The following is an 18,333-nucleotide window of genomic DNA, read 5'->3' as shown; positions in this document are numbered from 1 at the left end:
CAGTCAACGGAGGCATATTCATAGCCCAACTCACATTAGGGCAGCTTTCACCTCTTCCATCCTCCGAATAACCTCCATCTTATTTTCCAATGTGATAGATCGATGTGCCTTTTTCACGCTTTCATTTTCACTAGTATTCATTGAACTTATTTTACCAGACATGGAGCCTCTCTATTTTAATTAAATTAAAAACATGACTGGCACAAACTGCACACTGTTGTCATGATTGGCAAAAGCTGCACACTATCACTACTATTAATGATTATTTAACTTATTAATAGCACAATTAGTAATAAATTTCCAACATGTGTAGTACATGACATAAACAACAACCAACTGAATGCTTTACCTCCCACTTCCACAAGTGGCTACTTTGAGGGTGGGAAGTTTTCCTGTCTCTGATATGGATGTGCTAATTGCTGATTAGCTCAATTGTTCTTGATCACATGAACAGTGCATGATACATAATACAGTACGATGCCCATAAATTTTGTCTGATGATTTTAAACTTTCAATTGGTAAAAAAATTGCAAAAATAAAAATGGCTTTGTGGTTAGTGACTGGCGCTATTGAGAATCGGCACAAAACGAGGACTACCTGTACATGATTTCAGTTATGGATGATTTTTGTTTACATTTTATGTTTCTATAGATTAAGACTCAAATTTCTTAGAAACCTTATTTATATCTTTTGTTTTCTGCCTACTAGCTAGATCACTCTAGTCACATTTCAGTAGTCCTTAAGCTTCACTACTATATGGTTAATTTTGCCATTCTTCTCTGAGTTTTTTAAACCTGTGTTTGTGTGCTTCCATCATGTTAAAAGAGGAAAAGGTTAACAAATGCAACTAACAGTTTCTACCATGTGTGAATTTTGCTGAAAACTGCAAGGCGATTATGCTTGTGAGGTGCTACTGCTACTTATTACTGCTGCATTAAGCTAAAAGTAGTGCAATATGCTAAAGAACACGGGAACAGAGCAGCAGAATGAAATTCTGGACCACTGCCTACTGAGAAGATGATTCGTCAATGGAGGCAGCAGGATGTTTTATTACAAGAAGCTGATAAAACAGAGCAAAACCTTCGCAAAATTCCACCTAAATGGCCAAATTTGGAAGAAAACTTGTGTAGTCAGATAATGAAACTTAGAGACATGGGTATTGCAGTGAGTACTAAAATGATACTATTAGAAGCATGGAAACGAGCAGCTGATATTGGGTTACACAACTTTAAAGGAACTGAATCTTGGTGTTATTGCTTCGTGAACAGAAATAGGTTATGTTTAAGCACAAGCCCAGAGAATGCTTGCTGAGTATGAACAGATAATATTATATTTCCAGAAATTTGTCCTTAATGCTGGAAAACAAAGCAACTACGAACGTAGCCAAATCAGGAATATGGATGAAATTCTGTTGACTTCTGATGTGCCATCCAATAAAACTGTAAATCTGAGAGGGCAAATCTATAACTATTAAAACCACTGGACATGAAAAGACACACCACACAGCAGTTTTAACTTGTGTTGATGGGACCAAACTTCCACCAGTGTTAATTTTTAAAAGAAAAACTTTACCGAAAGATTAACTGTCAAATGGAATTCACGTACTTGTACAACCGAAGGGATGGATGAAGAATGTTATTATTATTATTAGCCATATGGTGCAAGGAAGCCTGAGGCTTATGCTGCACCAGCCAAAAAAAAAAAAAAAAAAAAAAATCGCATGTTTACCCTGAGAGAGAGAGAGAGAGAGAGAGAGAGAGAGAGAGAGAGAGAGAGAGAGAGAGAGAGAGAGAGAGTAAAAGGGAATCACCAAGAAGGCAAGAAACAGAAGAATGATGATGTCCAGCTCAGGACCCTGGGTTTGCCAAGCCCATACTCACCAGATGTGAGCCCCTGTATCAAGGATTAGTTTGTTCCAAGCGTCCTGGTGGACTACTGCGTAAACATGCACTTGGAGTACATAGGACTGAAAACATCAGACTGGCTGAAATTATGAACATAGAATCGGTGGTGATTCTGGGTTGCTTTACTTTCCAGTTACAGCTGTTAGATGTCAGCATCAGTAAGCCATTCAAGAATAATATGCAGGAACAATGGAATAAGTGGATGATGGCGGGGGGGGGGGGGGAACCATGATAGGACACTAACAGGAAAGACGAAACATCCATCAATAGCACAAGTGTGGGAATAGGTGCTGAAGTCATGGCATGATGTTAAGACTGAAATTGTGGTAAAATAATTTTAAAAAATGTGATGTAAGTAATGTAATGGACAGCACTGAAGATCATATATTGTATGAGAGTGACAATGATACTAGTGAAGATTATGATGATGATCAAGTCTGTAATGAATCTGAAGTTGAATAATATTAAAATAATAAGAGTAATAATCCTATACCTTTCTTTATTGGCTTTTGGGTTTATTTTTATTGAATTTTAAATTTCCATTGTATTAACAAAAATTTTTTTTCAAATTTTACCCCCTTTAAATTTACTATTGCAAAATTAGGGTGCATCTTCTATGCTGCAGCATCTTATAAGCTGACAAACAAATACGGTATATGCAATTATGATAAAAAAAAAAATAAGGATACATAATTGCACTCGCTGGAGTTTTCAATATACACCAATGAGCCAAAACATTATGACCAGTGGGTCACTATGCAAATCGAAGCAACTCCAGGTGAACTATGGCAAGTGCGCGGGTCAGGACACGGTATGAAAAACACCTGATACTGAGCTCTGTTAATCAGTGTTACTCTTGTTCTTCAGATGGGAAAGGCAGTGGACTAAGCGAGTTTGATAAAGGCCAAATTGTAATGGCCAGATGACTGGGTCAGAGCATATCTGAAACAGCACGGCTGGTAGGGTGCTCACGGTCAGCCATGGTTAGTACCTACCGAAAGTGGTCCGAGGAGGGAAAACCCACGAACCACCAGTGAGGTGTTCGACGACCACGGCTCATTGATGCTCGAGGTGAGCGAAGGCTCTTCCGGATGGTATGTGGCAACAGAAGGGAGACTGTGGCGAGTTGCGCCACAGTTGCCCTTCTGGTAATTGGAATGCGGGTGATGGGAGTAATGTGTTACAACACACAGTACATTGAATCCTGCTGAAAATGGGGCTGCACAGCTGCAGGCCCATGCTAACCACAGTTCACCGGCGACAGCACCTACAATGGGCATGCGAGCATCGAAACTGGACCGTGAGTAACTGGAAGAAGATCGTCTGGTCTGATGAATCACGTTTCCTGTTGCACCATGTGGACGGCTGGGTACGTGTGTGTGTGTGTGTGTGTGTGTGTGTGTGTGTGTGTGTGTGTGTGTGTGTGTGTGTGTGTGTGTGTGTGTGTGTGTGTGTGTGTGTGTGTCGTTTTCCTGGGAAAGTGATGGCATCTGGATGCACTGTGGGATGAAAACAAGCCAGTGGCAACAGTGTCATGCTTTGGGCGATGTTCTGCTGGGATACCCTCAGTCCAGTCATCGATGTGCCGGGCACTCTGATGTCTACTACCGACCTAAACATCATTACTGACCAGGTACACCCTTTCATGGCATCGGTCTTCCCCCTCTGGCAGTGCTGTCTGTCAGCAAAAAAATGTGCCATGCCATGCCACAGTGCCGGGATTGTTCGAGACTGGTTCGTGGAACACGAGGAAGACTTCCATGTATTGCCCTGGCCTCCAAATTCCCTAGACATCAATCCCATCTAGCATCTGTGGTTTGTGTTGGAAAAGCAACTCTGATCTGTGGCATCTCAACCACAGACCTTACAGGAGTTAAAAGGTTCTGCTGGTTATGTGTTGGTACCAGATACCACAAGACGTATTTAGAAATCTTGTAGTGTCCATGCCTTGCCAGGTACGAGCTGTTTTGGCTGCATATGGAGGACTAACATCATATTAGGTAGGTGGTCATAATATTTTGGCTCATCAGTGTATGTTGTAGTATATTACTATGCATGTAAATAATAAAGTTATGCTTTTTTTCCACATTTATGAGCCTTTCTCTTTTTGTGGATTATTAAAGGTTTCAATTATCCAAATAGCTAAGTTTCAAAAGAAAGCCAGTAATTTTTTATAAACAATGAAAAAATTAAATGCAAACTTCTTTTTAATTATATACAGTTTACAGAAAACACACAGTGTTTACGTGAACAGATTTTTAGATAATTTTCTACAACTGATCTGCGAATAAAGATTTATATTTATCAAACAATGCATGATCTTCCTTAGGGAAGTTTTTTAAAATATCTGAACACATTAACTTCTGAAAATTTTTAAAAGTGTCCAGTACTGTTACTGCAATGTGTTTAGCAACCTTACTATTTTAAAATCAGATCCAAATTTCCTCTAACAAGTCACAGTTTTTTCAAAAATTAAAGGCAGCTATTCAAAAACATTCAGGAAACAAAGCTATAACTATTTCAATCACATATTTTTCTACAAAATAAATTTTTAAGAATTCAATGCAAAGCTATATGAAAAAAATGTCCTCTTGTGAACTTCAATAGAATTTGGATATTACAAATGGAGGAAATATGAATTTATAATGTGTGTGTGTGTGTGGTAGATATACACAAACTCAAACACACCCACACCCAATATAAATTATGCTTACTTTTCTGTCGACTTGGGGTTTACTATGGATTAAACTAATCACTGATGCAGTCACAACATGATTACAATGAAATAACAACTCACATAAATCTAATTTTCTTTTACTGTTGCACTAATTGCACTACAATTCAATATTAATTAACTGGTTTGATAAATGCAAAGTATTTTTAACTGACTGTGTATGTATAGTAACTAAATTATACATTTTATTACAGTCTAAATGATGCTCTGTGTCGAAAATAATTTACATGTAACACTGCCATCAAATATATAACATTTACATTTAGCACTTGGCAATCAACAAATCCAGGTAAACCATTATTTTAATATTCACATTCTGATTCATCAGTCAGCATTCAGTATCACTCAATTATACTACACACACACACACACACACACACACACACACACACACACACACACACACACACACACACACACACACACACACACACACACACACACACACCCTCCGATTAAAATCGATCAAGCACACTGGCAATAAAAAATAGAGACTTATCATACAAAACTCATTTTCATTTCATCCTTCATATACTGGAAAAATCAGGAATGATAGATTAATGTAGTGGAATTTTTAAGTATATTACTATAAATAAGTTTTTATTTTTACATTATCACATGATGCATAAATAAAACTATTTACTGGAATGTTTTCACTCCTGAGTGAAAATAGAAATTTTCATATAACAACAAAGAAATTAAAGTAACATCACTCTTCATATCAGTATAAAATTCAGAGATCCATGCTGGCATTTCTGGTCAATTATTTTACACATCATCACTACCAATGCACCAACCAGCAGCAAAAGGTTATCATCCCTTTCAATTATATTAAGTAATCTCACTACATGGCATTACATGGAATAGCTGAGGTATATTACCATCTTAAATATACATTTTTTTTAAGTCAACAACAACAGTAATAACAACAGAAAAAAAGAAAATCTTTAATAGTCAACTTGGATTGCTATTTTGCTTTATATCAACTTAAAATGTTCCTTTCTTTTTGGCTGGATGAACATGGAAGGAATCCATATCACTAATAATGCTAGGATATTTTGAAGTAATTATGATGAATACCAGCACTTTAAAATAAGCCAAAGTGAAACCATAGTTTTTGACTTGTAATCTTTTTTTTATACCTGTCAAAATTAAATTAATATACAAAACATTTTAATAATATACAGTTCCTTAATATTTATCATTAATTAAATTATATATTTTTTAAAAACTTCATTTTATAACATCTAATTACTTCATTTTCAGGAAGCATTTTGATATTTAAAATTTAATATATTCCTACACATCTGCAATGGAGGGACTCAAACAGTAGCCTGCCAACAACCCTTTACAACCAATATTTAATCAGGGTCAATAAAACAGGACAAAAGGACAGATTTCCTTTAATACATGTCTTTTATAGAAGTGCACTGCATTCTGACATGTACTTACCACTAGAAACATTCACAGGATTCTCCCTCTGCTCATTCCTAATGCTATCAAGCAGTGGGTCTTACAGTTTTGAGAATCATAAAGAAATTTAAACTTTTTTTAAACCATTTTTAACATGGGAAGATTAAGGACATCTGGTATGATAATGTCTTCTAAGCGAACACTTGATGGATTAAAGGGAAATCGGATGGGAAAGGCATACTTTGTGTCCATAAGCAAACAACCTTGGCTTGGGGGAATCTGTTTCTGGGACTGAGATCGCTTCTCATCACGCTGCTGTAGACAAACTTGAATTTTGCGGATAAATGATACAGGAACTCTTTCTTCATATTCATCAGCAGGAGTATATAGATTAAGTATCTTTATAATCTGAATTGGAAAAAAATAATAAAAATAAATATATATATATATATGTGTGTGTATGCGTGTATTTTAATGCATTGTTAAGACTAACTCATGGAAATTTTATTAAAAATATCCTTTGCTTTTTAACAAAATTAATTTGCTAACAAAAAAGTTAATTAAATTACAAAAATAAAGGAGGAATAAAAATCAAACAAATAACATTAGCTCCTATGATACAGTAAACAAAGGAACTCGATGGATGTCAACAAATAATTTTGACAACCATAACTGTCAACTTTTGACTTTCAAAAAGCTGGTGATAAGGCATTTGTAAGCAGGAGGAAAAACAGGAGGGTTTTGAGCCAAAAAATGATAAAAACAGAAGGAAAACGGGGGATTTTATGGAAAAACCAGGATTTTTTCCAAGTCCACACTGTACTAGAAATGAAATTTTGGCCTCAACTATTCATGCTGGTAATTTATTCTAGTGATTCACAACTCAATGGCTAAAAGAAAAAAATAAAATAACTTCCCACAATCCAATCTATACTGTTTTCTCCATAATTTGAAATTTATATTTCCTAGTTCTAGTGCCATTTATAACAGTGAAAATTTCAGCTTGATTCATCTTACTGTATCCTTTCATAGCCTTATGAACTTCAGTAAGGTTTCCTGAATCCAAACTAGTCAGGTTAAAGTATTTCTTATTTTTCCACTAACCAGACCAATCTTTGTGTACTATCATTTCAAGACCCTTGCCTAGGCAGCTATTCAATGAAATCAGTGTGTAGCAATTTATTTGAAGCCTTTCTTATATGGGCACCCCTTTTTAACCAATTCCATCTTTCAATCAATTAATATCAACCTTTCTCACCTAGCAGGTTGTCCCTCTTTGGACTCTTTCATGAAGCCCATTACCTTTTTTTTTTTTTAGGTGGTCTCCATAACTGGACACAAAGTGCAGTCTTACAGTTAAATGTTCTCAAGTTGATAATTGGTAATGTGCTGAAGAAATGAAGTCCAGAGGTGACAGTGAGCCCAAGAAATGACCAGGTAGATATAAATTCCTGACTGGCTGGCTGGAGTTTGTGCTTTGAGATGAGTCTTAATCCCATCATCAGATCATACAGAATCTGATTGTGGAGTTGCTAGCGTTACAAGAAAACCTATAAGTGTTTCTAAGACACTGAAAGAACTGCATGCCATGAATTTTTACAGAAGACTTGCAGTAGCCCACACACCCCTGATAATTGTCGACTTATGACAGAACTCACATATCTACCAGTAGGATTGCATCATCTAGACTCGAGGGAGGAGTTCCTGACTTTCACAAAGTTTGCGCAAGAGGTGTTTTCTAGGTGGAGGACACTTATTGCTATTCATCACAACTAAAGCCAGTAACTGAATGAAACAACTCAATCTAACTGAACAGAAACATTCAAACGGGAAGATTGAGCTAAGCACACTAAGGACCTTCTGCAACAGGACCAGGACTGGACACAGAATCAACACAGTCCACTGCTCACCTGTCTCAAGATTCCTCTGTGGCGGAAGACACCAGTGATCACCAAGTCAGACTTGACTCTACACATCTCCTGAACCTGACACCAGCATCTGTGACCTCTGAGACAAACACACCTGACATGACTATTGCTGCAGCTTGCTGCCAAGGCCATTGGCCTCCCCTTACCAGTGCACTCTTGCATGGTACTTTCTTCCTACTTCCTGGGTGGGGGAAGGAGAAGTCTATTGTCTCCTCCCTTCCTTGCCACCCCATTTTTCCTCTCAGGTGGGGCATGGGCATGCCTCACTGACCATCTGGGGTCGCCTTCACTATTGACCTCACTTGTCTTCCCCCAGTCTTCGGTCTCCCCACCCTCTCTCCGACCGCATCTAATGGAACCAAGGCACCTCCGTAGCCAGGTGGGTAGGAGCAGCAGTGCGTAGCACATGCTTCTTGATTAGACTGGGGTTCAAGCCCGTGACCACCAAATACGGAGAATGCGGAAAGGTCAGGAAATGACCACCGCATATCCCCGGAGCAATATGGCCTTAGTTGCTAATGCTCCTAAAAACCAAATAACAAACAAACAAACAAACAAACAAACAATGGAACCAAAATTATTCCAAACCCACACTTAAAAACTTAAGTCAACCGTGCAACAACCTTTACTACCTACTATTGACTTGACCTTAATTACCTACTATTGACTTAACATAACCATGCACAACAAACTTATTTGGCCTACTCCCTTTCAGCGTAAATTATAGTAACTTTTTTTTTTTTTTAGGTCATAGCCACTGAAATCCCAGGAAATTAGGTGGAAGGACCTGCCAGAGTAAATATATAACTATACTGGGTGTACCTGGTCTGCTCCCACGGGGCCAAGTGTGGGAAACGGTAGGTCCCGTTAGGGGCCTAATGGCTAAAAGGCCAGATGAACAACGGTACAAAACATTACACATCACAATATCCATACACTTTTAAATCTCTGGCCTTTACAGTGTACTGTATCACACGACAATGTATACTACGTGGAGATCGGGGAAATCCCTGGTGTCGTTTGACCTGAACTCCTGATAATAATAATAAAAAAACAAACAAAGCCACATACTGTTGATTTGCACACTAAACTTGGACTGCAGATTAGCAGAAATCAATTCTGTAGAGCACAGGTTCTTAACATTTTTTGGCCGGGAATCAGATTAAGTTTGGAGGTTAGCTTTGTGACTCATGGTTCAATTTTGAATTAATAACGTATTTCCTTTAATTATTTTAATGTTATCTGCATATTAAATGCTGTTATTCAAATATAACTAACACTTAGGAAATTGGGTATTTAATAAGAAAAAATAATATTAAAAATATGATTAATAATTAGTTTATTAGTTGGTAGTAGGCTTTACAAAATAATAGTTTTGCTAGTAAAAAACTCGTATTCATTTAAACTTGCAGCCCACTATTCATTCAAAGTTAAGTTAGTGCTGTCATCTTAGCACACTTCAATCTATCAGACCAAATACAAAAAACACTGGTATAGGGAGAAATGTCAATTGATTAAAGAGGAACAAGGCAACTCACCCATCCTAAATGATGATCCATAGGTTAAGAACCCCAGCTGTAGAGCAAAGAAGAGGCATACTGTATGCTTTCCTCTTTTAATGGATGTGTTTGGGTATGGAAGGTGCACAAAGGATGCTTACCACCTAAGTGTGTCGTCCTAACTGTGAAGCTGGGAGGAAGTGTCATAGTCAGATTCTTTCTGATAGCATGTACTTGGTCCACTAGTTTAGTCCATGGAACCACGAATACTGCAGCCTACAATGCTATTCTGAACAATTTTGTGACAGTTTTGATGAAGTAGCTCTTACAAATGTATGTCATGTTTATAAGAGATACTTCAGCAACACTAGATATCACAAAGCAAGGATTGTGAACTGTCAAGAATGGTTTGAGAGAATAACATTAATGCTGCCAGCACAGAGATCCAACCTCAACTACTTTGAACACTTTTATGATGAAGTGGAATGCAGAATTAGGGCAAAGCCAAGGTGGCCATCTTAATTACTGGAGTTCGCAAACACTTCAATCCTTTCACTCTGATTTCAGTTCAGTTTGCAAATTGCACATGGGTTCATGTTAGTGAGGTTTCTGCTGCAGCTGGCTCTCTGGAGCAACTTTTTTTTTTTTAGAATTTTAAAAAAATTGTGAAAATGAAAAATTTGTACCTAAATGCTTTTAAATATTAATTTTTTTTCTTACTTTTACCAGACTGCCCAACAACAGAGTGAAATTACTGTTAAAAATCAAATCAGAAATTTTTAAAAAATTCATTAAAAAAATAATAATAAAATAAATTTGTAAAAGGAAAAAAAAAAAACAAAAAACTTATTATTATTTTTTAATGAACTAATGCCCTCGTATCACTATTTATTTATTCTTAATTCAATTTCAATTTCTAGACCTGCATTTTGGAGAATTTTGCTTATTTAAACTAAAATCAGAAATTCCTTATTTTTGTTTCCAAATAAGAAATGAAAGCATGTAAGGGAATATTTCAAAACAATCAGAGTTTTAATAGATGCATTATTTCAAACAATCTTAGAAAACAAATTTAATTACATACTCTGAAAAGGGTTAAAGGAGAAGTGAGCACAATACCACCAACTTTTCTATCAGATGTCTTCAAAAACACATTGAAGCAGTCAGTACAACCAAAGTTGGAATTATTTTTGATATGAATTTATTTCAATAAATATGTTTTGCTTATAACTGTAAGTATCTTATGACTTCTGATGGGATTATATATACAGTATAATGTTATTTGATGACATATTAGTAATTTAAATTATAATTTATAACAAGTCAGAAGGTCGCTTTGCTCCTTTCTGTCACATGAACCTGAATTTTTATGTTTTTATATTTTAATTTTTTTTAGTTGGAGGAAACCCCCACCAACACACCCATTTTTCAGCATTTTTGATTTGTTTTCCATTAATACCAAGAGATTTTTAGCTGCCTTCAATTGTCCATGCGAAAAACATGGTGATGTTAAGTCAACACCAACCTTAGATAATGTTTGACCTTGACTTTTGTTTATTATCATACTAAAAGCCAATTTCACATGACTCTGTTCGTTGAAAAATGAAGTTATATTCCCCTTCGTTTGAATACATATGAATCCGTGGAATATATGCTTTAAATCAGGCTCCTGTCACCTGTGTTTACAAACCAAACATTTCTTCCTTATTTCCACTACACGTAGTCTTTTGATATAAAAGTAGTCTTTTGTTTTTTGTATCTTTCCCTTCTTAATTGCGAAGCCTTTAACTTATTATTTTCATAATTTTTAATAATCGCTTTGTTTCGATATCAGGATTTTTAAGTGCTGCTTCATACTCAAGATCTTTTCTTTTCTTTCCAGCCTTTCTGATACGATCTTTCTCTTTTCTATTACTGCCATTATTAACATTATTAATAGCTGAAGAAACTTTTGAAAAAACTAAATCGCTGCCTTGAGACATGTAGAATTCTAAAAATTAAAAGTACTAAACTAAAAATATTCTTTTTTATATAGAAAAATTTAAAAACTGTAAAAAATTAAGTTTTTAAAAGTATCTTTGAGACAGACCTGTCAATCACTTTGTTGTAGTGTGACGCAATAGCAGTTAGCCCTGCCTTGCAGAAAGCAAAACGTGTGCACATGAAAAAGCAAAATACAGGAAATCCCCGACTTACATAACGGTTGCGTTCCGTGGAATGCTACGTAAGTCGAAATTTCCTCCATGCTTGTGCAGCACTTGCAATTGTGCTCGCTAAATTGATTGAATCAAAAAAGAAATGTTCGACGAACATGTAAATAGAATTATTTATTGTATTTATTCAATTTTTTATCTCATGGGCAGGAAAAATTACGAAAGTGTGCAGTTTAAAAATATTTCAAAATTATAAAATTACAAAAAAAAGAGAGAGGAGACAGGCATAATGTCAGTAAGTTTTACCTCTCGAGCATCGTTGCAAGAATCGATGTCTTCAGCTGATAAGTACGCCGCTGCAGAGGTTAAGGGCTGTGGAAGAGGTCGGCCCTTAATCGCTTACGAAAGAACATATTAATGGATGACTGGATGGTGGCTTTTTTCTTTTCATTGTAGATTTCTTTGTAGCAAGCAAACATATCATTCATCCCTCTGTTAACTTTTAAGAATCGTTCGCTGTCAGAATCCATCTTCTCAAACCTCGCCATTGCCAATGCAATTTCACGAAATGCCATTGCCATCTCTCTGGTGACGAAGCATCTCGGCTCCTCATTTGGTTCATCTTGAACTTTTACAGCATTTTCTTCTTTCACTAACGCTGCCTGCAAGGCAATAAGTTCTTCGCTTGATAATTCCTTCTCTTCTTCCTCTATTAACTCCTCCACGTCTTTGGCATTATCCTCCAACTGAAGTAGCTCTGAAACCCTTACAATCTTATCTGTAACCTCTTCGTATAATTCGTCTTTTTCAAATCATTCGAAGTCTTTTACATGCTGTGGGCATATTTTCTTCCATTCGGCATTTAACAACTTTTAGTAATTTCTGCCCAGACGTTATTAATATTTAAGATGGTGTGGTAAATATTGTAAGATTTCCAAGACTATTACCGTAAAATTTTTCTCATCGTCTACTGCAGACAATGCCTGAGCAAATGTTATGCGTGAATAGTATGCTTTTAAATTAGAAATAACACCCTGATCCATAGGTTGGATGAGTGGAAATCGTATTTGGCTGTAGAAATATGACTCTCACATCCGAATTGAAATCATCTAGATGCGTAGGATGTCCAGGAGCATTATCTAATAGAAGCAAAGTCTTGAAAGGAATGTCGTTGTCTTTACAATATTTTTCAACCTTGGGAACGAAGAAACATTTAAACCAATCCTCAAAGAGAGAGATATTGTTATCCATGCTCTCTGGTTCAATCGGAAATGCACGGGTGGGTGGCTTTATTGATGCCCTTAAATGCACGAGGATTTCCAGAATGGTACACAAGCAGTGATTTTAATCTGTAATCTCCTGCTGCATTAGCCCCAAGCAAGAGTATGGTCATATCTTTTGATGCCTTGAAACTCGGCATTGTATTTTCCTCTTTGGCAATGTATGTTCGACCTGGCATTTTTTCCCAATACAGAGCAATCTGGTCAACATTAAAAATTTGTTGCGTTGAATAGCCACCTTCATCAATAATTTTTTCCAACACATCACAAAATTTCTCTGCAGCTGCAGAATCGGCACTAGCAACTTCACTGCATACTTTAACGTGGAAACCAGCACGATGCTTGAACCTATTAAACCACCAGTTGCTTGCCATGAACTTGGGTTGGGGTTTGCCGTATTTATCCTTAATATTTTTATGAATACTTGTTGCTTTTGCTTGAATGGTCATTAGACTCAGGGGCACTTGCTTCTGAATCTGATTTTCGATCCATATTATTAACAGCTGTTCCATCTTCGATACAGCACCTGAATGCTGTTTTGTGATCACTGTTGATCCTAAATGTGTCGATCCTTTAACGTGTTCTTTTATATCCGCACTTTCTGTTCAAAAAGTATTCACTGTTGAAGCAGCGAGACCTAATTCCCTTGCAATAGATGACAAACTTTGTCCTGATTCTTAATCATTTTCATCTTCATTTCTAAATCAATTTTGTTTCGTTTCCTGGCACTGCCAGCACTTGCACTTTCTGTTGGTCCCTTTCCCTTCATCATTGTAATACGTAAATACGAATGAAGAGAAGTTTCTGAAAATTTGTTTTTTATATGATTGGAGATTTCAGTGAAGGGGAACACATTTCACCATAATAGCGTAAAAACCCACACAATTGAAGTTATATGTATTATGGCAAATGCAGTGAGATTGAGTTTAATACCTATTTATAATTGATTGCACTAACAGAAAAGCCCAATGAACTGGAAAGTGCAAATTATTTTTATTGTTTTTTGGTTGTGACCTCTAGAAACGTTCTTTAGAAAAACATCACAGAGGTGTTCAAAATTGATTCTTATAACAGGAACATATGATAATGATAAAAGTGTAGTGCAATTTCCATTATAAATATGACCTTTTAGAGAGATAAATAGCTTAGTAATATAGCGAAATTTTCAACTTCCAAGGACTTTGAATGAATTTAAAAAGAAAAAACCACCAATGTGTTATTGGGTTCACATTACGATATTTTCACGATACCTCCATTTATTCCTACGGGATGCAAAATACATTTCCACAATTCTTTTTAAGTTTGCACCGGCAGGCAAAAAATTATGTAAAGTCAAATTTCCGTTAGTCGAGTATTACCTAAGTCAGGGAGTTCCTGTATTCTTTTATATATAGATAGTTGAAGCAAGTTCACCTAATGAAGTATGAAACTTTTTTTTTTTTTTTTTTAATCCTTAACCAGGTGCAAAATGTTTCTAATAATTCAATGTAACCAATAACGGTTAAAGAAGTGGACCAATTATTAGAAGGAATGAGCAAAACGAATGGTTTTTAAGGTAAGATAAATAAATTTTATCTACTGTTTTGAAAATTTCTAATAATTTTTTCCTCCTGAAAACAAATACATGAAGTATCTATATTGGACCCTATATCTGACATGGGATTTTAAAGTAAAATTTTCAAAAAATGACAAATTGATGAAGTTTTTACTATATTAACAATTAGTTCATGCAATGCAAAACTCTGCAAACTAACAAGGTATTTTTTTTCTGATTTAAGTATAAAAGCTTGTACTGACAAATATGTATTGAAAGTTAGAACAATGAGCAATTCACCACATCTGAAACTTACTTGAGTTGTAGTTAAATTGGCACACATATCACAGACACTCTGCACATCTTCGTCTGATTTTCGAGCCTGTAACAGCTGTGATGCCTGCACAATTGGCTGAAGTGTTTCTGTTACTTCTGTATGCTGCATCTTTTGGTCCCGACACCACTGTTCTAAATGGCTTAAGTTATACCTACAAAAGAAGGCCGATATCACAAATTAATATTTACCTTAAATGTCAATTTGAAGTACCAGAAACAGATGGAATTAAACTAATCTATGCTAATATAAGGAATAAGGCAGCAATTCACATTGTTTTGTTGTTGTTGTTTGTGGATTTATTATGGTGCAAGAGCTGCTTCAACTATATTGTGCCTGTTCAAGTTTTATTTCCAATTATGTTGTTACTGATGTTGGCATATTAGATACGATTTGTAAGGTTTATTAAACTGAGGTATGTAAAGAGTTCATTTACATTTGATTTTTCTCCCATAATGAGCTCAAGGCTTAATGGCTCATTTGCATGCAGTTTGAAAGCTGACTGGTGGGCAACTTGGTAACATGGACATTCTATGATGACATGCTTCACTGTTAGTATGGTCAGAGAGTGTGGGCATTGTGGAGGATTATCTTTCATTAGGAGATAGGAGTGTGTTAAATGTGTGTGGCCGATGTGAAGCTGGGCAAGGATAACCTCTTCATGTCGGTTTGACTAAAAGCTTGATTTCCATGATTTCGGCTGCTGTTTGATTTGGTATAATTTGATGTTAGTTTGAGATTTCCAGGTCTGTGTCCATATGTTTTCAGAGGCCTTTTGAATGACGTTTTTAAAGTCACTGTGTGGAATTTTGTGTTGATGAGAATTTTTATTTAACGGATGTTTTGCAGCTTGATTCACGCATTCATTACCTAGTATTCCAGAATGTCCAGGAATCGAAGTGATATCGTTAAGGTTATTTCGTATCCCACCACAATTACACTGAAGAAGAGTATGCATTATTTGGTCTTAGTTACTGTTACTGGTGATTTACAACAGGCTGCCTGTTTGATCCTATCTGTTTTGATTTTTTTCTCTTCTAGGTTGGTTGATTGGAGATTTTTTTGGCACATCAGCATCTATGGCCATAGTACACCATCTTTTCTAGGGAAGCTTGGTCGACCCCCATTATCAGTTGCGTAAAGTTCCAGGACTGGTTATCTTCTTGCCCTTTTTCGTCAATTTCCATAGTATCAGATTTTTTCTGTTTTTTATCTATAGGTTTGGCAGGATTTGCACTGCTGGTTGGTGTTGAATCTTCAGCATCTGGTGGGATTATAATGGGAGTATTTATTGCCTGATCAGCTTTTGGTTTTGTTTGTAAGAGGAGAGTACATGCCCAATCTGCTATTGAGATGTTATGCTGAACAGAGATGTCAGTTTGCGTTGCAATTACTTTTGCTTTCTGTACTGCTGTAGCTGCTGCATATGATCTCACCGCTGGGAGAAATGGTATGTGCTTTTTAGCTTCTTGGTATGTGTAACCTTGCAATCGGTTTTATATTTCTGTACTTGCTTCTCTCTTTTCCATATATTGCAGTCTCTGGAGTAGGCAGGGTAGTCTCCTTTGCAGTTTGGGCAGCGAGGAGACTGTGTATTACATTCTTTATTGTTGTGATCTTTTGAGCCACAGGTGGCACAGATAGCTAGTCCTCTTCACACTGTTTGGGAATGGCCATACTTTTGACACTTGAAGCATCTTATTGGATTGGGGATGTATGGCTTTACCTGGCAATTCAGGTATCCTGCTTTCACTGATAAATAAAGGTTGGTAGGGGTAGGAGTGTTGAAAGTAAGTATGATAGTGCGAGTTGGCATCGTTTCCATCCTTTTTGATAAGAATTCTTTTTGCATGTATGACATTCTGGTGTTGTAACTCTTGTATGATTTCTTCTTCAGAGCTGTTTAGATGTATTTAAAGTGGCATGTGGAGTGACTTTGATGGGAATCCCGCCAAAAGCTGTGGTTTTGAGAAGAAGCGCTGAATGTCGGTGATTTGTTGTTTCTATCAGTAGGTCACCTGATTTCAAGCGGCAAACCATTTTTGGTGAACCAGCTATATGTTCAAGGCACCTTTGTATTACAAAGGGAGAAAGTTTACTAACGGGCTGGTCTGTTACGGAGTGGAAAATTAGAAAGAGTGGAGAGATGGTTTGGGTCACATCCTTCTTTTGTCTTTTGGCAGTAGTTGGATTAGGGTCATCTTTCTGCTGATTATGGTCAGTTTGATCCATAGATACAGGTGAGACCTGGTTTGTCAAGTTCATTGTTGCTCCTTTTAGCCCAGAAACGATGTTTTTCCTTTCAGGTTTCCAGCCCCACCACGAGCTGTGCCACCTAGTGACCAAGAGGCTGGAGAGGTTAGTTTGTTAGTGAGAAAATTAAGAAATGTACAAGAAAATAAAGGTGATTTCCTCTCTTGGGTTTTTACTTAGAATCTGTTAAGTACAGAACCACTTATAATGAACTGAAGATGAGAAAGGTGCTGGAAATAAAACAGAACAAAATCACTTGGAAAGATCACTCTATATGTCACTCGAGAAAAATCACTCTATATGTCACTTGAGAAAAATCACTTGGCACTCGGGGCCAATTCACATTGTGTTCTTAACTGGCTCCCAAAGTCAGAGTATTACAATTATTATAAAAAAAAAAAAAAGGTACTAAAGAAGGTCATTATAATGGGAACTATGTAGATATGAAACTTCATAATAGCTTACATATAACTATTACCGGGCAGTTTCCTTGGGCATGTATCACTACATAAAACTATACTGCAGTGCACTATATACAGATGTTATGGCTAATAATAATAATAAAACACAGGAATTGTAATATTAAAAAAAAAATATATATATATATATTTTTTTTTTTTTAAATTTAAACTAAAATATATTATTTCTTAATTATACATTACCTAGCCACATTATTAGGGTCATGGAGGTTCACACTATAAGCAAGAAAGAAATGCAAAAATATGTAATTCAAAGTAGCCACACGATGTTTGGTGTTCAGCAAACCCTATTAAACTGTGCAACTTTGCTAGGGAAGTATCTAGATCAGTTCACTAGCAGTGGGGAACACAGAGGATCTCTATGACTTACAAAAATTTTTAATTGTTGGTGTGTGTTTAGCAGTAGGCAAGAGGGCTACACATATCAGTTGTTGAAAGATTACTGTCATCCAAGTCTTTAATAAATGAAAAAATGCCTAGAAAGCATCTACAAATGCATGCAGTGACATTTGGGGCAGATTATAAGTCTAACTGCTACCAAATGATAGAACAATTAATCCTTGCATTTAATGTGGGAACATCACAAGATATCCATACCCATACCACGTGAAGAGCCACAAAGACTTCACTACGGGACAATGGCACCTTCATCTGATGTGGTCACCATTGGAAATTATGACTACACTGGTGGAATGAATGCAAAGAGGATTGGAAGCAAGTCTTGGTCTGGTGAGTCCAAATTTATTCATTTCAGCCAACAGAAGAGTGTAAATGTGGAGGAAATTACACGAGCCACTGGAATCATTCTGTTGTCTACTGATC

The 18,333-nt window shown here is 36.4% G+C and overlaps 1 protein-coding gene across 3 annotated transcripts in view; it reads right to left on the bottom strand.

Annotated features, from left to right (window-relative positions):
• Positions 1 to 4,291: 4,291 nt before the first annotated feature.
• Positions 4,292 to 18,333, bottom strand: part of didum (dilute class unconventional myosin) — an 814,019-nt gene continuing 799,977 nt past the window's right edge. For all 3 annotated transcript variants that reach the window (XM_090373351.1, XM_090373360.1, XM_090373369.1), the window contains 2 exons: positions 14,762 to 14,933; positions 4,292 to 6,459 (listed from right to left, as the gene is read on the bottom strand). In XM_090373351.1, the coding sequence (XP_090229477.1) occupies positions 6,190 to 6,459; positions 14,762 to 14,933 (442 nt within the window). In that variant the 3' untranslated portion in view covers positions 4,292 to 6,189. The remainder of the gene's footprint in view (positions 6,460 to 14,761; positions 14,934 to 18,333) is intronic.

Source organism: Mastigoproctus giganteus, chromosome 1, assembly GCF_048544385.1.
Source record: "Mastigoproctus giganteus isolate SK-2022 chromosome 1, ASM4854438v1, whole genome shotgun sequence".
Taxonomy (NCBI): domain Eukaryota; kingdom Metazoa; phylum Arthropoda; class Arachnida; order Uropygi; family Thelyphonidae; genus Mastigoproctus; species Mastigoproctus giganteus.
This window is presented reverse-complemented; position numbering and strand designations above follow the sequence as displayed.